This window comes from Tachypleus tridentatus, chromosome 6 (assembly GCF_004210375.1).
Source record: "Tachypleus tridentatus isolate NWPU-2018 chromosome 6, ASM421037v1, whole genome shotgun sequence".
Taxonomy (NCBI): Eukaryota; Metazoa; Arthropoda; class Merostomata; order Xiphosura; family Limulidae; genus Tachypleus; species Tachypleus tridentatus.
The window spans coordinates 158,156,877-158,180,724 of record NC_134830.1 but is presented as its reverse complement, the minus strand read 5'-3'; the positions used below and the strand labels follow the sequence as shown (position 1 = coordinate 158,180,724).

The window sequence follows — 23,848 nt, the reverse complement described above, 5'->3', positions numbered from 1 at the left end:
TTTACACAACAGAACTAGTGTTCTACATGATAAAACAATATAGTACAGAGTAGACTCATCCTATTTTACACAACATACTAGTGTTCTACATGATAAAACATTATAATACAGAGTAGACTCATCCTATTTTACAGAACAGAACTAGTGTTCTACATGATAAAACAATATAGTACAGAGTAGACTCATCCTATTTTACACAACAGAACTAGTGTTCTACATGATAAAACATTATAATACAGAGTAGACTCATCCTATTTTACAGAACAGAACTAGTGTTCTACATGATAAAACAATATAGTACAGAGTAGACTCATCCTATTTTACACAACAGAACTAGTGTTCTACATGATAAAACAATATAGTACAGAGTAGACTCATCCTATTTTACACAACAGAACTAGTGTTCTACATGATAAAACAATATAGTGCAGAGTAGACTCATCCTATTTTACACAACAGACTAGTGTTCTACATGATAAAACAATATAGTACAGAGTAGACTCATCCTATTTTACACAACAGAACTAGTGTTCTACATGATAAAACATTATAATACAGAGTAGACTCATCCTATTTTACACAACAGAACTAGTGTTCTACATGATAAAACAATATAGTACAGAGTAGACTCATCCTATTTTACAGAACAGAACTAGTGTTCTACATGATAAAACAATATAGTACAGAGTAGACTCATCCTATTTTACAGAACAGAACTAGTGTTCTACATGATAAAACAATATAGTACAGAGTAGACTCATCCTATTTTACAGAACAGAACTAGTGTTCTACATGATAAAACAATATAGTACAGAGTAGACTCATCCTATTTTACAGAACAGAACTAGTGTTCTACATGATAAAACAATATAGTGCAGAGCAGACTCATCCTATTTTACACAACAGAACTAGTGTTCTACATGATAAAACAATATAGTACAGAGTAGACTCATCCTATTTTACACAACAGAACTAGTGTTCTACATGATAAAACAATATAGTACAGAGTAGACTCATCCTATTTTACACAACAGAACTAGTGTTCTACATGATAAAACAATATAATACAGAGTAGACTCATCCTATTTTACAGAACAGAACTAGTGTTCTACATGATAAAACAATATAGTACAGAGTAGACTCATCCTATTTTACAGAACAGAACTAGTGTTCTACATGATAAAACAATATAGTGCAGAGTAGACTCATCCTATTTTACACAACAGAACTAGTGTTCTACATGATAAAACAATATAGTACAGAGTAGACTCATCCTATTTTACACAACAGAACTAGTGTTCAACATGATAAAACAATATAATACAGAGTAGACTCATCCTATTTTACAGAACAGAACTAGTGTTCTACATGATAAAACAATATAGTACAGAGTAGACTCATCCTATTTTACACAACAGAACTAGTGTTCTACATGATAAAACAATATAGTACAGAGTAGACTCATCCTATTTTACACAACAGCACTAGTGTTCTACATGATAAAACAATATAGTACAGAGTAGACTCATCCTATTTTACACAACAGAACTAGTGTTCTACATGATAAAACAATATAGTGCAGAGTAGACTCATCCTATATTACACAACAGAACTAGTGTTCTACATGATAAAACAATTTAGTACAGAGTAGACTCATCCTATTTTATAGAACAGAACTAGTGTTCTACATGATAAAACAATATAATACAGAGTAGACTCATCCTATTTTACACAACAGAACTAGTGTTCTACATGATAAAACAATATATTACAGAGTAGACTCATCCTATTTTACACAACAGAACTAGTGTTCAACATGATAAAACAATATAATACAGAGTAGACTCATCCTATTTTACACAACAGAACTAGTGTTCAACATGATAAAACAATATAGTACAGAGTAGACTCATCCTATTTTACAGAACAGAACTAGTGTTCTACATGATAAAACAATATAGTGCAGAGTAGACTCATCCTATTTTACACAACAGAACTAGTGTTCTACATGATAAAACAATATAGTACAGAGTAGACTCATCCTATTTTACACAACAGAACTAGTGTTCTACATGATAAAACAATATAGTGCAGAGTAGACTCATCCTATTTTACATAACAGAACTAGTGTTCTACATGATAAAACAATATAGTGCAGAGTAGACTAATCCTATTTTACACAACAGACTAGTGTTCTACATGATAAAACAATATAGTACAGAGTAGACTCATCCTATTTTACACAACAGAACTAGTGTTCTACATGATAAAACATTATAATACAGAGTAGACTCATCCTATTTTACAGAACAGAACTAGTGTTCTACATAATAAAACAATATAGTGCAGAGTAGACTAATCCTATTTTACACAACAGACTAGTGTTCTACATGATAAAACAATATAGTACAGAGTAGACTCATCCTATTTTACACAACAGAACTAGTGTTCTACATGATAAAACATTATAATACAGAGTAGACTCATCCTATTTTACACAACAGAACTAGTGTTCTACATGATAAAACAATATAGTACAGAGTAGACTCATCCTATTTTACAGAACAGAACTAGTGTTCTACATGATAAAACAATATAGTACAGAGTAGACTCATCCTATTTTACAGAACAGAACTAGTGTTCTACATGATAAAACAATATAGTACAGAGTAGACTCATCCTATTTTACAGAACAGAACTAGTGTTCTACATGATAAAACAATATAGTACAGAGTAGACTCATCCTATTTTACAGAACAGAACTAGTGTTCTACATGATAAAACAATATAGTGCAGAGCAGACTCATCCTATTTTACACAACAGAACTAGTGTTCTACATGATAAAACAATATAGTACAGAGTAGACTCATCCTATTTTACACAACAGAACTAGTGTTCTACATGATAAAACAATATAGTACAGAGTAGACTCATCCTATTTTACACAACAGAACTAGTGTTCTACATGATAAAACAATATAATACAGAGTAGACTCATCCTATTTTACAGAACAGAACTAGTGTTCTACATGATAAAACAATATAGTACAGAGTAGACTCATCCTATTTTACAGAACAGAACTAGTGTTCTACATGATAAAACAATATAGTGCAGAGTAGACTCATCCTATTTTACACAACAGAACTAGTGTTCTACATGATAAAACAATATAGTACAGAGTAGACTCATCCTATTTTACACAACAGAACTAGTGTTCAACATGATAAAACAATATAATACAGAGTAGACTCATCCTATTTTACAGAACAGAACTAGTGTTCTACATGATAAAACAATATAGTACAGAGTAGACTCATCCTATTTTACACAACAGAACTAGTGTTCTACATGATAAAACAATATAGTACAGAGTAGACTCATCCTATTTTACACAACAGCACTAGTGTTCTACATGATAAAACAATATAGTACAGAGTAGACTCATCCTATTTTACACAACAGAACTAGTGTTCTACATGATAAAACAATATAGTGCAGAGTAGACTCATCCTATATTACACAACAGAACTAGTGTTCTACATGATAAAACAATTTAGTACAGAGTAGACTCATCCTATTTTATAGAACAGAACTAGTGTTCTACATGATAAAACAATATAATACAGAGTAGACTCATCCTATTTTACACAACAGAACTAGTGTTCTACATGATAAAACAATATATTACAGAGTAGACTCATCCTATTTTACACAACAGAACTAGTGTTCAACATGATAAAACAATATAATACAGAGTAGACTCATCCTATTTTACACAACAGAACTAGTGTTCAACATGATAAAACAATATAGTACAGAGTAGACTCATCCTATTTTACAGAACAGAACTAGTGTTCTACATGATAAAACAATATAATACAGAGTAGACTCATCCTATTTTACACAACAGAACTAGTGTTCTACATGATAAAACAATATATTACAGAGTAGACTCATCCTATTTTACACAACAGAACTAGTGTTCAACATGATAAAACAATATAATACAGAGTAGACTCATCCTATTTTACACAACAGAACTAGTGTTCAACATGATAAAACAATATAGTACAGAGTAGACTCATCCTATTTTACACAACAGAACTAGTGTTCTACATGATAAAACAATATAGTACAGAGTAGACTCATCCTATTTTACACAACAGAACTAGTGTTCTAAATGATAAAACAATATAGTGCAGAATAGACTCATCCTATTTTACACAACAGAACTAGTGTTCTACATGATAAAACAATATAGTACAGAGTAGACTCATCCTATTTTACACAACATACTAGTGTTCTACATGATAAAACATTATAATACAGAGTAGACTCATCCTATTTTACAGAACAGAACTAGTGTTCTACATGATAAAACAATATAGTACAGAGTAGACTCATCCTATTTTACACAACAGAACTAGTGTTCTACATGATAAAACATTATAATACAGAGTAGACTCATCCTATTTTACAGAACAGAACTAGTGTTCTACATGATAAAACAATATAGTACAGAGTAGACTCATCCTATTTTACACAACAGAACTAGTGTTCTACATGATAAAACAATATAGTACAGAGTAGACTCATCCTATTTTACACAACAGAACTAGTGTTCTACATGATAAAACAATATAGTGCAGAGTAGACTCATCCTATATTACACAACAGAACTAGTGTTCTACATGATAAAACAATATAGTACAGTGTAGACTCATCCTATTTTACAGAACAGAACTAGTGTTCTACATGATAAAACAATATAGTGCAGAGTAGACTCATCCTATTTTACACAACAGAACTAGTGTTCTACATGATAAAACAATATAGTACAGTGTAGACTCATCCTATTTTAAAGAACAGAACTAGTGTTCTACATGATAAAACAATAGTGCAGAGTAGACTCATCCTATTTTACAGAACAGAACTAGTGTTCTACATGATAAAACAATATAGTACAGTGTAGACTCATCCTATTTTACAGAACAGAACTAGTGTTCTACATGATAAAACAATATAGTACAGTGTAGACTCATCCTATTTTACATAACAGAACTAGTGTTCTACATGATAAAACAATATAGTACAGTGTAGACAAATCCTATTTTACAGAACAGAACTAGTGTTCTACATAATAAAACAATATAGTACAGTGTAGACTCATCCTATTTTACACAACAGAACTAGTGTTCTACATGATAAAACAATATAGTACAGTGTAGACGCATCCTATTTTACATAACAGAACTAGTGTTCTACATGATAAAACAATATAGTACAGTGTAGACAAATCCTATTTTACAGAACAGAACTAGTGTTCTACATGATAAAACAATATAGTACAGAGTACACTCATCCTATTTTACACAACAGAACTAGTGTTCTACATGATAAAACAATATAGTACAGAGTAGACTCATCCTATTTTACAGAACAGAACTAGTGTTCTACATGATAAAACAATATAGTACAGAGTAGACTCATCCTATTTTACAGAACAGAACTAGTGTTCTACATGATAAAACAATATAGTACAGAGTAGACTCATCCTATTTTAAAGAACAGAACTAGTGTTCTACATGATAAAACAATAGTGCAGAGTAGACTCATCCTATTTTACAGAACAGAACTAGTGTTCTACATGATAAAACAATATAGTACAGTGTAGACTCATCCTATTTTACAGAACAGAACTAGTGTTCTATATGATAAAACAATATAGTACAGTGTAGACTCATCCTATTTTACATAACAGAACTAGTGTTCTACATGATAAAACAATATAGTACAGTGTAGACAAATCCTATTTTACAGAACAGAACTAGTGTTCTACATAATAAAACAATATAGTACAGTGTAGACTCATCCTATTTTACACAACAGAACTAGTGTTCTACATGATAAAACAATATAGTACAGTGTAGACTCATCCTATTTTACATAACAGAACTAGTGTTCTACATGATAAAACAATATAGTACAGTGTAGACAAATCCTATTTTACAGAACAGAACTAGTGTTCTACATAATAAAACAATATAGTACAGTGTAGACTCATCCTATTTTACACAACAGAACTAGTGTTCTACATGATAAAACAATATAGTACAGTGTAGACTCATCCTATTTTACAGAACAGAACTAGTGTTCTACATGATAAAACAATATAGTACAGTGTAGACAAATCCTATTTTACAGAACAGAACTAGTGTTCTACATGATAAAACAATATAGTGCAGAGTACACTCATCCTATTTTACAGAACAGAACTAGTGTTCTACATGATAAAACAATATAGTGCAGAGAAGACTCATCCTATTTTACAGAACAGAACTAGTGTTCTACATGATAAAACAATATAGTGCAGAGTAGACTCATCCTATTTTACAGAACAGAACTAGTGTTCTACATGATAAAACAATATAGTGCAGAGTAGACTCATCCTATTTTACAGAACAGAACTAGTGTTCTACATGATAAAACAATATAGTGCAGAGTAGACTCATCCTATTTTACACAACAGAACTAGTGTTCTACATGATAAAACAATATAGTGCAGAGTAGACTCATCCTATTTTACACAACAGAACTAGTGTTCTACATGATAAAACAATATAGTACAGAGTAGACTCATCCTATTTTACACAACAGAACTAGTGTTCTACATGATAACACAATATAGTACAGAGTAGACTCATCCTATTTTACACAACAGAACTAGTGTTCTACATGATAAAACAATATAGTACAGAGTAGACTCATCCTATTTTACACAACAGAACTAGTGTTCTACATGATAAAACAATATAGTACAGAGTAGACTCATCCTATTTTACAGAACAGAACTAGTGTTCTACATGATAAAACAATATAGTACAGAGTAGACTCATCCTATTTTATAGAACAGAACTCACCAATGTTTAGGGCTCAGCTGGCTGAGGTTCACAATTTCATCCAGGATTTCTCCTCTAGCTTTTTCAAATAGTTCATCCTGAAGAGTTTTAAAATTTAGTAATAAAATTACGCTAATTATACTAACAGAGTTAGATTACTTACACTAACAAAATTACATTAATTACCTTCCTCACGAGATCTCATTGAAAAATAACACAATTAATCTGAAAACCAGAAGTAAAAATAGAATCTCAGAGACAACAGTTTATTAAATAAATGTTCTTCAGAAGAGGGAGCTAACTGTTACAGACAAACACTGTGGAATCATGGGATATATAAGGTATGAACCTTGTAGTTTCACACTTCATCAATATCAAACTTGAGTCTACTCAAAATCTGAAACAGAGTGAAACACTACAGTATCACATCTGTTTTTTTGAGTGAATAAAGATATATTAAAATCTAACAGCTTTCATGTAATTAAATAATATATGTACAACAAATTATATACATATAGCACAGAGACATTTTCACATGATTAGAATACAATGGAAAATGATCATTAGCCTTGCACAGGTTCCTTAGGTTTTATCATCCTGAACATTAATACATGTAACAAAATAAAATATAAACACTTATTCTGGCAGTATATATGAAACTCAAACCACTAGTGACATAGAAGGATGACTTTGATTAACTTATACATATAGCTTAATATTCTTCAAGACAAGGAATGAAACTGATACAGCTGTATTTTAAAAATTGAGAAAATGTTGAAATATTAATTGAAAAATATCTTTCATTTTTGTATTTTGAAATTGAAAAAAGAAAAACTCACTCTGTCAAGTTCCCTGAGTCTTGGGAAATTGTTCTTCCATTCGACTTCAAGATTAAATCGAGTAGCTGGAAGATGAAGTAAAATGAGGAAAACTGAACAGAAAGTTTCATGTCTAGTGACTTCAAGAACCAAATACATTATTTACCTAATGTGGATTCTAAAACACGTAACTGTATTAGTTTTACAGTGAAAGTAACAAAAAGGAATGAATACACTCTTTTAGGATTAACAGAAACTATGAGTAAAAATTGTTTGAAGAGTCGTGTTTCTATCAGAAACCCTAAGTGTGAACTTGCATGAAAACTCCGAACATAAGTTAGAGACAAGTCAGATTTGGTTAAGAGCAACAATTCTGTGAACAGAGATGAAATGAGTATTTGTTGTTAAAGACATTTCAACAATTCTGTGAACAGAGATGAAATGAGTATTTGTTGTTAAAGACATTTCAACAATTCTGTGAACAGAGATGAAATGAGTATTTGTTGTTAAAGACATTTCAACAATTCTGTGAACAGAGATGAAATGAGTATTTGTTGTTAAAGACATTTCAGTGTCATTAATGACATACATACACTACTTCTATACTTCTTTTTAATTTTGTGCTGCATGATATTAAACCAAATTTTTACTCCATATGAAAATATCCTTCATATAATTTTAAAAACAGAGCCATCAAACAGTAGATAAAAATAACTCTCTCATTCCAGGTAAAAAAAAATAAAAAATTATTTGTCAACACATAGACTACTGTATCTCAAAATGTTTGGAAGAAACAACCCCCAAGAACTAGATGTTTTCAGAATGTGTGCTCTAAAGAAACTAACACGTTTTACGAGCCGAATGCTTACTTTATGTAAGAGTGAGAAACAATATACGAGATCCTTCCTGGTGCCTACAATGGAAGACTTTGATTGTACATGTATATGTGTGTGTGTTCCTACACAAAAATATTTCTTTGTATGTTTGAAGTTAGAACAAAGCTACATAAAGGGCCATCTGTGCTCTGCCCACAAAGGTATTGAAACTCAATTTCTAGCACTGTAAAGCCACACACTGCTGGGCCATTATGAGCCCACACACATACACACACAGTTTAATATTATTCACTCTGTATGTTTAAGATGGATTTAATGAGGTAAGAACAAATAAAAATATTTATTAAATATTCAGAAACTTTGTATTTGGAGTAAGATTTTAAACAAATGCAGTGTTAAGTTTTCAAACAGTTTTTAAGAGGAAGGAAGACATTACAAATATAGTGATAAACAAGAAATTAAAACACTGAACAAGTTAAACAAGAGTGGCTGAAACACAGAATGAACTTCATCAATACCTTCTGGGTTATTCTAAAACCACTAAAAGAAATAAGGTAATGTCTAAACTATGTATTGTTTAGGTTTTCTCTGTTGCAATAAACTATGCAATATGTTGAAAACAGCATTTTCTCTGATGAACCACAAATTCAAAATAAGCAGTTTTCTTTCCATAAAAGTATCATAGATTGATCAATTGGTTAAACACTGAAGTGATCACTTTAAAAGTTTATATATGAAAAAGTTCTTATTAATTATAAACCTTTCTTTTGTGTTCATTTGCAAACTCTGATTCAACATTACAATAGTTAGTTGGAAGGGTTATTGAAAAACCATATACTTCTGTTACTTTAAACAGCTTCTGAGACATCACATTTACGCTTAAAACAACCTCTGAGAAATAAACTCGATATTAACCTTAAGTTTGGAACTAATAAAGGTTAAGTTAGCTTGACTCAATGCACATTTCTTTTGATTTAAATATCTTTGTTATCCAAGTACCATGTTTGTACAAATCATCTAAATACCATAGGGCTTCCAATTTATCATCCTTTTGTCTCCAGGGATGACTTTACCTTTAAAAGCATCAGCCTGCTGTTCAACCGACTCTTTCACCATCTTCCAAAAACACTCAGACACTGCCAAGCTGAGACTCTGAGTTGTACACTGAGACATGTTTAATACACCCTCTCTGTAAGAAGTGATAAAGTTAATTGTGAAAAGTATGCTTCCAGAGATTTATAGAGCCAATACCAAGCACAGTATAGACTTTACTAAGATATTATTCTTTCTGCCTATCTGAAATAGTCACTTTTTAAACAAAGCAGTCATGATAAAATATGTCAGCTTTCAGTTACCATATATATTTTACAATTCTTTATGACAAAAAAGTGAAAACATAAGACCAATCTGTAATAAACTTTCATTTGATGAATTTCATGTAAATCTACTCCAGGGCTATCTGCCATGGATATCACTAATTTATTTATGATGCACTAGAGGGAAAATAGCTAGTCAACACCACCCACAACCAAATCTTGGGCTACTCTTTTAAACAAGAAGTGGAATTTACCATCATAATATAACTCTATTATGGCATGAAAGGCAAACATTTTCCTTAATAGGATTTGAACATAGGACATGCAAACTGTAAGTTGAGTGTCAATCATCTATCAGTTTGCAAAGAAATACATCCTGAAAAAGGAAACCAAGTTAGGCTGTCAAAAAGATACTTTATCATAGGTAATATGTGAAAAATTGACAACCAAGTTTAGCATATTCTTGCATTATATTCTACAAAACCCATCAGAAAAATAGCACTGCACTGTTACGTAAAAAACAACTATTATGTTTAGACATGAAACACCAAACAATGCAACAAGTGTTCAGTCAATGTGATGTGTTCCCAATTCCCAAGATATTCAAAGTAAGTTAGCAAAGCCAAAAACGAGACTGTGGTATGGGTGAAGATATGTTTCTTACCCTCGACACAAATCCAAGATTAAATAAACTATTGAAATTTTAACCATAATTTAAGTAACTGAATTTTATTTTTACTTTATCAAAAAACAAATTTTGTTCAATGAAAACTTAATGAGATAACTGTATCTTTGCTCATACAGACTCTTGAGATAAGTGGACCACAGCTGAAGACCATGGATTTAAAATCATCATAGAGAAACTGGCAGTAAAACAAACATTAAATAAAAGGAGTTTGAAATTTAAAGTGTCATAAAATAAAAATTAAACAATTGAATTCTTGTACATTCCCCACCTAAAGGACAGCTTCTGAAAAAAACAACAGGTACAACTAAAACCAGTAGTTCACTGCAATAAGAGTAAGTCACAACAAGATGACCAAGCAGAACAAATAATATAAGCAATCAGTAAAGCCTCAGAAATGTTTACTTCTTCCACCTGGATGGACCCTGGAAACAATCACTGGACACTTACACCAAAATTTGATAAACCATCTTTCAAATGAAGATACCCATGAAGACAATTCGTTGCCACATGGAACTAAACACTTAAGCCACAGATGAACAACATAAAAGCTAACAAAACATTGAAATGTTAAAGGGCACTGACTGGCCTGAACTTTAGTAAAAAAGTATTGATGAATCCCTAACTGAACTTTAGTAAAAAAGTGTTGATGAATCCCTAACTGAACTTTAGTAAAAAAGTGTTGATGAATCCCTAACTGAACTTTAGTGAAAAAGTATTGATGAATCCCTAACTGAACTTTAGTAAAAAAGTGTTGATGAATCCCTAACTGAACTTTAGTAAAAAAGTATTGATGAATCCATAAATGAACAAAACAAAACATTAGAATTAATTTAACTTTGAATAAAAATAGCATCACAAAATGTCACCACATTAAATACATCACTGCGAGATCAACCTTCCTGCACACTATTATAAATCAGCCTTTAAAAACTTAAATGCCACCACATTCAACAAAACAAACTGTATAGACTCAAACCCAGATCTATACACTCCTTGCTTCCCAGCTATCAATACAACCACTAACACATTATCAGACCATAACATCCTAAATAGAAAATACACTGTAGGCAAATTAAAAAAATAAACATCAAATCTCTTAAGATCCTAACATGACAAGATTAAAAACATTATCCTTGAAAATACTCCAAATGATTTGCTTTATAAAAAATTATCATTATTAATCAGCTGTTTACCAGACTCCTGAAAAAAAAAAAGCAACTACCACTGTAATCCTAAAAACTCAAATAAAAGCTCTAATCCAAACATCTACCAACCAACTAGCATACTCAACTGATTAGGTAAGCTAGTCGAAAGAAGAACATCCAACAGAATTCTTCATTTCTGTCAAACTTCGTTTACTTGTTTGTTTTGAACTTCAGGCAAAGCTACGTAAGGGTTATCTGTGCTAGCCATCCCTAATTTAGCAGTGTAAGACTAAAGGGAAAGCAACTAGTCATCACCACCCACCATATCCTGTGAAAATGGGTTTTCTTGAGATACTTCCATTTCACTCCATATTAATTTTTTGGCATTTGATTTTGATTCAAGGTCACATCCATGATATAAGATTTATAGATCCCTGCCAAACTGTGATCCTGTCCATAGACCATTGCCTTCACCAAAACAAATAAACCCTTCCTTTACCATTTTTCCCTTCTTCCAACACTTTTTTTTAGCTCAAAATCAATGTACTCCCAATCAGAAACTTCTTTCAGAATAATTCTCAAACATAAAATTCTCTCCAGCTGAACAAAACACAAGTGGGGCAAATTGGGGATACTTGTGTATCCAAATACCCCAGCTGGGGAAAGTTTCTTTTCCCTAACAACTAAACACCAATGATACTAAAAATAAATAAAAGGTTTTTTTATCTTACTTTTCCAATTTCATAAAACTGTATTAACTTTCTTTTTTCCTAAGTTTTGGTTAACTTTACTAACATTCATACATACGTACTTGCAAAGTCTAGAGTTTCGGAAAAACTGCTCTTCGTAATTTTTAATTGTTTGGATGCTGTCTTCTTTGTTTCCTTTAAAAAGACAAAAACACTTGAATAATTTGTCACTACATGTAAAATATGAAGCAAAAAAAAGGTTTCCTTCAAATATAAACGTGGATGAACTGTGAAAGTAGACAGAAATGTCAGAGGATAATAAACGTGATACCCACAGACATGATGATAAACTGCCCAGCTTTTACCTAACCAATACATTCAAATTAATATGACAGAAAAACAGAATATTTGATAGTAAAACACAGTTTAAGCTCAATAAATGTCAACAGTAACACTTAAGCACATGTTCTAATGACATGGAATAAAAAGGTAAGTTGACTTTCATAAACCTCTCCTCACAGCAAGCTCAAACCATCTTTTTCCATGATTTGTATATATTCAACATTGTGTTTGATATTATATATTACAAAACAAAAGTATACTTTTTAATTGAACTGTTTCCTTATGTCATATTAACTATTAAAACATTTTTAAACACTTCACAAATTATCAAACTTAACCAATTTAAAAAAATTCCCTGGCCCAGGAAAAAGGTTTTAATTTCTTTTATCCAGAGCCACGAAAACCACATGGGGATTTCATTACCTGAGAAATAACAGTTGCCTTAAAGTTGAAGAGGACTAGACATTGTACATTGCACATAATGTGAAACTTATTTTTAAAGGCAAATTAATTATTATTTTTATTTAAAAATTAATTACTGATCACACTTAGAACAAAATTTTAAAAGATTCACCTCTGCCTGTCACAACTGCAAAATATCCCAAAGCCTTCATGGGAAACAACTTTCCATCTAGTATTTTCTTGATCTGTGAAGAATTTAAAAAGTTTTCTTAAAAGGTTAAGCTTCATAAAGAAACAGGTTGAAGAATTAGAGAAACAGAAAGAAAATCTGTCTCTTCATATTTTAAACAGCTTTTGACAGAAGGAAAACAGAGTTGAATTACATGAAAATATTTTTCTAAAACTTAGTTTACAATACAATCATTTGTGACTAGGATTTTAGAAGAAAGTAATAAATTTTATACAAAATATAACAAAACAAACCCTGTTAGGGTTGGTCATATTTAGCTCTGCTAGGTCTACTTTGGTTAAAACAAATATTGTTCTCTTTCCCTGTGGATCCATCTGGCTGACTAAGTCTGTCACAATACTCCTCTCAGCATCAACTGAACCATCTGAAAAAAAAAAAACAACAACAAAAAAACATGGTCAAAAACTAAGACAGTAAACTAGGGTTTGTTGTTAAGTCCCACTACAATGAATTGAATTTAGTAATCTAATTCACATGTGGTTAACCTTTAAAGGTTTCTTATCTGGGGAATTGATAGAACATTTCTCAGGTCACTACGATCAGGTCAGCTGCCTGTAGTTGAAGAGTTATAGTTCAATGAAAGTGAACTCAAAGTTGAATGCTGGAAACAAAAGCCAAGACAGACAATTAAGTAGAGATTAGTCAAAAACGACAGAGTGAGTACACAGGAGCTTCAAAAAGCCCAATTTGCTTAATAAGCACATAAAGGGTGACCATGTCAGCTTTTAAGTGTCAAAGATAACCACTAAAAAAACTAGTCAATGTGATATTTTCTCAGTATACTATTCTATTGTTATACTCTCCTTATAAAATACGCATCTCAATTTCACGTCTGCTGCACTACCACTGTGCATCTAGCCTGCTAAAAGAATTTTATATACGACTGTAGCAGAGAACAACCAAACAATACCCTCTAAGGAGTCAGAAAACATATCAGTCAGTTATCAAGTGTCTTCCTATAGCACTAAATAATTAGAACAGAAAACAGTAAACGGGAGTGCGCACAATGAGCTGTCCGATTAATAACTTAAAACATGTTCTGCACTTCAATTTGGCATTACTTGGCAACTTACTTGATTTCAATTTCACAAAGAAATAAAAAAGAGACAGTTTCCGAGCTTATCAAACCTCAATAATTCAGAATTAATAATGTCAAGTTATTAAAATTACATTATTTAACTTGAACAACTAATATTTATTTTTTTATACTATAATCTCTAGATCTTTAGTGTAAAAACGATAACCCTACCTTGAATACACAAAATAATGGCATTAGGGTTACTCATGTAGTTCTGAGTGATCTCTTTAATGGCATCTCTTGTATCATCTGACATTTCAGTCGTGACGGTCTGAGAAAGAAAATATGCACACTTATTAATTTTAAACACACAAATCTTCCACCTCAATCATCGATGAATATAAGTTATTCTTTATTTTAAAACTAATATTACTGATTGGACTCAAAATATCATTTTACCTGTAACAGCCTGATTCTAATCTTTTTTACCTTATTAAAGCTAACTGACAACTCTGTAATACAGCTTTCACTTAATGTGAATCTAAAAAGCCAAAATTGAGCAGCTTAATGCTCAGAATTGAAATAATGTACAAGAGATTCTCTAGTAATAAAAACTGGAATTTATAAGTCATCTTTATTCACTGACAAAAACCTTAAAAGCATTTCTCATGCTTATTTTAAAAGTGGTCAAGCTTGACTTCACACATCCTAATCTTGAGGATTGTAGACAACATGATTTTTGTGATCTTTTAAAACTAAAGATCTGTTTATTAACTTCTCTAATTGATTTAAAATGAAATATTAAAAACCATCTGTACATCAAATCTCCCTCTTTGAGCAAATGTAAAAAAGTGTTTTTACCACAAATTATGACAGGACTATGCAGGTTTTATGTTCATTTAAAGGTTAAATACTCACACTAATGACCCCTGGAAGGTCAACAAGCACCATTCTTTGAATTCCTGGTCCTTTTACAGTCATGGCTATCACCTACAAAACACATTAGACTGATATAACTCCTCCTAATATAATCAGTATACAAGTATGTTTACTTTTAAAGATACACACAAGTTCATTTCTTCTCTTTCTTATTATAAACATTTAACTAAAGTTGTTCCTAAAGACTTAAATATCAATCCATCATGTTTTCCTTCATACCAAAGTTTTCAGTTCACTCAACATTTTTTTCATGGTTTATTAAAACTTTCCAATTTTCCATAGACAGCATGGTAAAAATTTAAAGATTGAAGTTTCACTTGAGTCAATGATGGGTTTGACATTATCACACTCAAAACTAGAAGTCTTACTCAATAGATATTTCTGTTAAGTTTCTCTTTGCTCAACCTTTCTTAGTGATTGTTATATAAATTTAATGGAATTTGAGTCTTTGAGAGAATAATTTAATTGCTATAACTAAGTTTTTAATCATCAAAAACACAATCAACACAACAATTTTGAATTTAGAAAAGCTTTTCAGAAACAGACACAACTTTCAGCAAAAAAATGTCTCAATGATAGTAGCTTTTGAAAAACCAAGTGCAGCTGAAATACCCCCATGTTCTCTTCTTTCTCTGGAAGCCACACTGGATTAGTCCTGAACTTAATGCTTTGCATGTTTCACAATTCATACCAGATATTGTTTGATAAATATTTGTTTTTCTTAAGGCAAAATATTACAAAAAATTAAGCTACCAAACTATTTCTCACAATTCATAATTCCTTCTCTTACAATTTTGTCGAAAAGTACAAAGTTATACAATATGCCTCAAGACTTCATCAGTGAAATGGTCAATATGTTACAAAGGTTATTCACAAGATAAGTAAATAGGTAATCACATCACACCAATCAAACACTATGGTAGTATATTTAGGACCTCAGGACTTCTTGGTTTAATTTTTACAGAGTTGTTATTTACAACCACAGAAAAGAAAGGAAATTGTTGCCTAATCCAAAAATGTTACACTCAATCAGAAGCATTCTCCACAAGCAGCAAAAGTTAAAGATACAAAAATGAATAGTTTAATCTCTTCACTCACTGTTGATTTGTCCAATCAGAAACTTGTTGATGAACACAAGTTAATTTATTTTCTCCTAAGTACGTCTCTTGTCTCATACTTAGATTTTTAAATCACATTTACATAGAGAACAGTACTTCTAATACACTTGAAAAAGTAGCAGAATATTTTGCTTGAACATGTTTATGTTTTGTAATTAGATTCCTATTGTTAAAAGAAAATCACAAAAAGAGAGAATATTACTCCAGATAAGCTTGAAATCTTGTAATGTAACACTATGGGTTTTTGTAATGTAAAACTATGGGTTCATGGTTTATAATAACCATTTACATATTCTAAACTTTAACCTCCCTTTGGCTGTGGCTTTTACTACACAGGTTAAAGCCCCAAATTTCTTATTCCAGTGTAATTAAAATGTAAGAATCTACAAATGCAGATTACTATAAACTGACTCTTCTCCTATAGAAAGTTAGAGGACTTTCTGATGGAATTCTCCTATTCTGCAATCATAAAACTTTAAAATTTCTAAGAGAGTGTATATCTCTAAAACTTTATGTTTGTAAAAATGTGGTAAGAACAGAGATAGCTCTCTGTTTACCTTTTTTTTTTTTTTTTAACTGGTCAATTCTTTAATTTTGAAAATGTATCAGTCTAACTATGGATTACCTTTTCATCTCTTCCAAACATATCTCCATAATGAACAACCAAAATATTATTTTTCAACAATGAATGTTTTTTCACTCATTCTTACAAAATTATAAATTATCCATCTCACTTACATCAGAACTGACAGTTTTTCCACTGACTACGCTATTTTTCATTCGTATTTCTACCTCTCTCCTCAGGTCTGCAAGCTAAACATGAAAACAACAAACAAGTACTAAAACTCTGAACACTACACATCAAAAAATGTTTCTACACTGGCAAAATTCAGTCTGAGTTAGGCTTATATAGAACTAATATAAATGATGTAATTTTCAACTAGAGCTAATGAACTTATTACATGGCTGGAGCTAGCATACTTGGAACCTTTTATCTATAACTGATATATTTAAAAGTTCCTTCATAAAACTGATGTACTAGATGTGTGTGTTTTCTAATAGCAAAGTCACAACAGGCTATCTGTTGTGTTACCAAGGGGAATCAGACCTTCACTTTTAGCACTAAATCTGAAGACATAAAGTTGTCCCACAATGATGTACTAAGGATTACCACATGGAACTAACACATGTAAGTTTGAATACATAAAACTTGTATATTTACAGTTGAAAATTTGAAACTTGCACATTTAGAAATTTCTAGTTACTGATAATGACATCAGGAATGTTTATCACTACGTTATTTATCATTTACTGTTTGTCTTAAATCATTGCACTAAAAGTGTACATAAATGTAAAACAGGCACATTCAGGTTTTGAAGCTAATGTTAATAAGAGAAGCATTTATTATTTGAGTATGCTTTATTAGAGACAAGGAAAACAAAAGTAAAGCCTAAACATTTCAACGTTGCTCTCCGTTTTCGAATAAAATTCTATCGTTTAATAATAAACTTTACTTTTTGTTTTCATAAATATGGCATTTATTTGCAAAGTAGTTCTTAATAAAGCAAGGAAACAGAACAGACCAAAAATGCCTCCAACAAGAAATTAATGAAATATTTTTCCTCACACAAATAACAATGTTTTTCTAAGCCATCTTTTTTATCTGTTTAAGCAAAGACATTATTTTCATACCTCACTTTCTCGAGTCAGATCGAATTCTCTAGAACTGTCTTTAAATTTGGCTATGTGGTAGGGGCCTTCACTGAGAGTGACCTTGACTGGAGCTCGTGTCATCATTTCTCCAGCACCCCTAGAGAAACAACAGTTGCTTTTGTTTACACATCTACCAGTTAATTATCTTATATCAGTATATCTGAGTATAAACACAGGAAATTACCAAAGTGAAAACTGCTTATGAAAAAACTTGTACCACTCAGAACAAATACAGATAATTAAAATACACAAAGTAGCAACAGTCATGAGCAGATTTATTTACAAACATAAATATAACGTTCACCAGAAATAACACAAATATCTAAGTTAATCACTGAACCATCAGCACCTATTATCTGTCACTCTTGGTTGTGACTGGTATCAAATAAAGAAGAATATTACACAGATATTAGTTGAAGAAGAATTTTCTTACATCTAAGCAAATGAGCTTCAAAAACAAATCCAGGACAAATATTTTAACCTAAGATTACTCAAGATCATATTAAATATAAAACTAATGGACAACAACACTGACTTTGGCAGTGTAGGAGAGATTTGATAGAGTGATTGGCTTTTAAAAGATGTGGTTAATACAGTTAATTTATTGTAAGGTGTAATAAATACTTCAATGATAAGGACTGGATTTAAGTGTTTGATTTTTATTTTAGGGTTCAGTATAATGAACAGTAAACCAGATTTTGGTTTGTATTTTAGTGAATGCTCCTGTGAAGTAAAACATCGAGTGTATAATTGAATAATTATATAAATAAATTGAATGTAAGGTCATTTATTTCTAGTATTAACAGGTCTTATATACATCGATTTGCAAAACAAATTAAATGAAAGGTCAGTTCTATTGTAAGTAGAAGTTAACCTACGTTATTTAAATGTTTACATGGAAAATATTACGAATTAATTAGTTCATTAAAACAGTACATTAAGAATTGATTAGTTCATTAAAACAGTACATTAAGAATTAATTAGTTCATTAAAACAGTACTACATTAAGAATTAATTAGTTCATTAAAACAGTACTACATTAAGAATTGATTAGTTCATTAAAACAGTACTACATTAAGAATTGATTAGTTCATTAAAACAGTACTACATTAAGAATTGATTAGTTCATTAAAACAGTACATTAAGAATTGATTAGTTCATTAAAACAGTACCTTAAGAACTAATTAGTTCATTAAAACAGTACATTAAGAACTAATTAGTTCATTAAAACAGTACATTTTTACTCAAGTTTCTAAATCTTTTTTCATTTTCTCTGACTATTATAAAACTAAAGAGAAATCTACCTTTTCTTAATTTTCATTACAATTTTAGATTAAGATCTTGTAATGTGTAGAAAAGTAACTTTTCTAAAAAGTTTATGGATAATTTTAATATTCTACGGCCTTTACAAGAAACAAATTCTGACTATGTCTCATCCTTCCTTACCGTGGGAATATTCTAGCTTGAGCAACCATTTCTAACACACTTGTCTTTCCAGCACTTTGGTCTCCCACTACAACAACCTAGAAAAACAACAACAACATTAAGATACTTTGGTCTCCCACTACAACAACCTAGAAAAACAACAACAACATTAAGATACTTTGGTCTCCCACTGCAACAACCTCGAAAAACAACAACATTAAGATACTTTGGTCTCCCACTACAACAACCTAGAAAAACAACAACAACATTAAGATACTTTGGTCTCCCACTGCAACAACCTAGAAAAACAACAACAACATTAAGATACTTTGGTCTCTCACTGCAACAACCTAGAAAAACAACAACAACATTAAGATACTTTGGTCTCTCACTACAACAACCTAGAAAAAAGCATCAAGATAGATATATTGTACTATATTTTATCTACAAATTTTAAAATTATGATAATAAAAACTATAAACCTCCCAACAAAAACATTAATAATGTTATTATTCAAACTGTTTAATTGGTTGAAAAAAACTAGCTTGAAAAAATGATAAAGAAACTTTTAACCTTGTAGAATGACACCACACATGTAACACCAAGTCACAAACTTTTATAACCTTGTAGAATGACACCACACATGTAACACCAAGTCACAAACTTTTATAACCCTGTAGAATGACACCACACATGTAACACCAAGTCACAAACTTTTATAACCCTGTAGAATGACACCACACATGTAACACCAAGTCACAAACTTTTATAACCCTGTAGAATGACACCACACATGTAACACCAAGTCACAAACTTTCATAACCTTGTAGAGTGACACCACACATGTAACACCAAGTCACAAACTTTTATAACCCTGTAGAATGACACCACACATGTAACACCAAGTCATGAACTTTTACAACCTTGTAGAATGACACCACACATGTAACACCAAGTCACAAACTTTATAACCCTGTAGAATGACACCACACATGTAACACCAAGTCACAAACTTTTATAACCCTGTAGAATGACACCACACATGTAACACCAAGTCATGAACTTTACAACCTTGTAGAATGACACCACACATGTAACACCAAGTCACAAACTTTTATAACCCTGTAGAATGACACCACACATGTAACACCAAGTCATGAACTTTTACAACCTTGTAGAATGACACCACACATGTAACACCAAGTCACAAACTTTCATAACCTTGTAGAGTGACACCACACATGTAACACCAAGTCACAAACTTTTATAACCCTGTAGAATGACACCACACATGTAACACCAAGTCATGAACTTTTACAACCTTGTAGAATGACACCACACATGTAACACCAAGTCACAAACTTTTATAACCCTGTAGAATGACACCACACATGTAACACCAAGTCACAAACTTTTATAACCCTGTAGAATGACACCACACATGTAACACCAAGTCATGAACTTTTACAACCTTGTAGAATGACACCACACATGTAACACCAAGTCACAAACTTTTATAACCCTGTAGAATGACACCACACATGTAACACCAAGTCATGAACTTTTACAACCTTGTAGAATGACACCACACATGTAACACCAAGTCACAAACTTTTATAACCCTGTAGAATGACACCACACATGTAATACCAAGTCACAAACATTTATAACCCTGTAGAATGACACCACACATGTAACACCAAGTCACAAACTTTTATAACCTTGTAGAATGACACCACACATGTAATACTAAGTCCCAAACTTTTATAACCCCGTAGAATGCACTATACATGTAATACTAAGTCATAAACTTTTATAACCCTGAAGAACCACAACACACATGTAATACCAAGTCATAAGTTTAATAACCCTGTAGAACCACACCATACATGAAATTCTTAGACATAAAACACAAACTGTTTTAAAGACCAAACACAGAAATCTTATTTCATAGATTTTGTATGTATATTATGTCTTGATTTTTACCTACAATTATTTGTAATAAAATCTCACTTTTTCCTTCAATGGTCATTTTAACCAAAACACTAATGACAAGTGAAAAATAAGACAAATAAAGCAAAGTAGCAAAACTAATCTTCTGAGTAAATTTAGCTTCTTGCATGGTTTGTATGAATAAATTAAACATGCATCCATTGAACAGATCCAATGTACATTCACATAGTTCATTAGATGTAGTGTTTACCATGGTATGTGGTCTATCAACTTGGACCAGCTGTATATCATAGCATATCTCGTGTATAAAATATACAACTTACCCTTGGTAAGTGATCTTGAGTGTTGTAACTTGAATCATAGTCGCTAAGCTCGTCTAGGACTTCGGAGTACATGTCAATTAAATTTTTCTGAAAATATAAACAAATTAAAAAAACAAAGTTGTAATGACAATGTTTTATTTTTTATTTAGCAAGTTACTAATGAAAAACAATGATGCAATGGAAAAGACAACTACAACAGCTATTGTCGACTGTACCTTTCCACAATAGATGTATTAAAGATGGTTTGTTTGTTTGTAATTAAGCACAGAGCTACACAATTGGCTCTGTCCATCACAGGTACCTAAACCTGGTTTATAACTGTTAGTCTACAGACAAAGTTTTGCCACTAGGAGGCAATAACGATGATCCTTTTATTACAGATTGAATCCAATCTGCACAAAATTGAAACCTCTCAAAATATTTTACAGGATATAAAAAATAACTAGAACACAGATAAAACAGATATCTCAATCTGGCATAGAACCTTAGCCCTTACTAGCTCCAAAGTATTTAGATGGAAAATATTGTTTTATAAAAATCAGTTAGTTTAATAAGCTGTTATATACACAATCTTTCTTCATAGTGCACTTTACGCAATGTTAAAAGCACTTCTGGAGGTATGGGAAAACATTTTACTACAAGTCATAAAATGGATATATCCAAGCATGTAACTTATCACTTTCATGAGAGATGGTTCCTTTCACCTTGATCGTTCGTCTCGGAGCAGATTTTTCAGCCTTCAACATAATTTGTTTCCTCAACTCTTTGTTTTCCTTTTCAAGCCGTTCAATTTCTCTCTGATATTTGACCTTAAAGAAAAAAAATTGACAAAAACTAACTAAAAAAACATCATGTTGTCCTAACCATCTACAAATTTGAAATTATTGTTAGATGTCTCTAAAAAAGAAAGAAATGTGATGTATTCACTGTGTATAAAGTCGGAACATCACTGTTTTAACTGTCTACAAGTTTAATATATGTTATCTTAAGTAGAAAAAATGAACATTATACAACATTATCTTGACTGTCTACAAATTTGAAAAACATGTTATCTTAAGTATACATGAATCAGAAAAACATGTTGGTCTGTAAAAGCAAAATCAATATTATCTGTCCACAAATCGAAAAAAAATGTATTTTAAGTGTTCATAAAGTAGAAAAAAATCAAATAATTTCCTTAACTGTCTGCAAGGTAGAAGAAACATATCTTAACTGCCTATGAAGGCAAGAAAAATACCATCTTAAGTTCATCAGAAATAGAAAAAAATCATACTCAAGTGTTTATTAATGACTAGAATTTATAAGATTCACACAACACAGTTTACTTGCTACAAATGACATCATAGGTTTTAAAACCCAATTTTTAGTGCAGTAAGACCTCAGACTTACCGTTGAGCCACTGGAGAATGGGCTTCAAGGAGAAAAGAAAAAAATGGTTTGTTTCATTAAAAGCTTCACTAATGATTATCTGCAGGAATCTTCCCAAATGTTTGAAGCAACAGACTAAAAAAACACTCTTGTACGATTAACTAGTGAGATATGACTGTCTCCTTTATAATGCACCCACAGCCCTAAAGTGTCAAACACACTTGAGCACATTTTGGACTCACAGTCTAGCATGCTAGTCTCTAGACTACCAAGAAGCAGCGACTAATGTTGGAAAATAAAAATTAACCCTAGTGCAAATAGTTGACACCAGGAGTAACAAGCAGTGGTAGCCATAACTTCAGTCTTTTACACCATTGTTTTATGCAATGATAAAACCTTTTATAAATATGTAAAAGTTTTCATATACATAAATAGCCTGCACTGGAAAAACAAAACTGTTTCTCAAGCCAGCTCATCTGACTTGATACAACACATATTCTAGCCATTTGAATGGAATTTTGATTTTAGCCATTTAGCAAATACATAACAGTTATATTTAACTCTTTGTATTCCTGACCTATTTATATATCAACCAATACTAGTG

General features: G+C 31.3%; 1 protein-coding gene across 1 annotated transcript in view; it reads right to left on the bottom strand.

Moving 5' to 3' along the window:
* Positions 1-23,848, bottom strand: part of Opa1 (Opa1 mitochondrial dynamin like GTPase) — a 71,090-nt gene that overhangs the window by 31,869 nt on the left and 15,373 nt on the right. The window contains exons 6-18 of the mRNA XM_076509074.1: positions 22,581-22,685; positions 21,877-21,963; positions 19,622-19,698; positions 18,155-18,272; positions 17,201-17,275; positions 15,324-15,395; positions 14,637-14,736; positions 13,621-13,751; positions 13,310-13,382; positions 12,516-12,588; positions 9,629-9,744; positions 7,741-7,805; positions 6,923-6,999 (exon numbers count right to left, since the gene is read on the bottom strand). Coding sequence (XP_076365189.1) covers positions 6,923-6,999; positions 7,741-7,805; positions 9,629-9,744; positions 12,516-12,588; positions 13,310-13,382; positions 13,621-13,751; positions 14,637-14,736; positions 15,324-15,395; positions 17,201-17,275; positions 18,155-18,272; positions 19,622-19,698; positions 21,877-21,963; positions 22,581-22,685 — 1,169 coding nt within the window. The remainder of the gene's footprint in view (positions 1-6,922; positions 7,000-7,740; positions 7,806-9,628; positions 9,745-12,515; positions 12,589-13,309; positions 13,383-13,620; positions 13,752-14,636; positions 14,737-15,323; positions 15,396-17,200; positions 17,276-18,154; positions 18,273-19,621; positions 19,699-21,876; positions 21,964-22,580; positions 22,686-23,848) is intronic.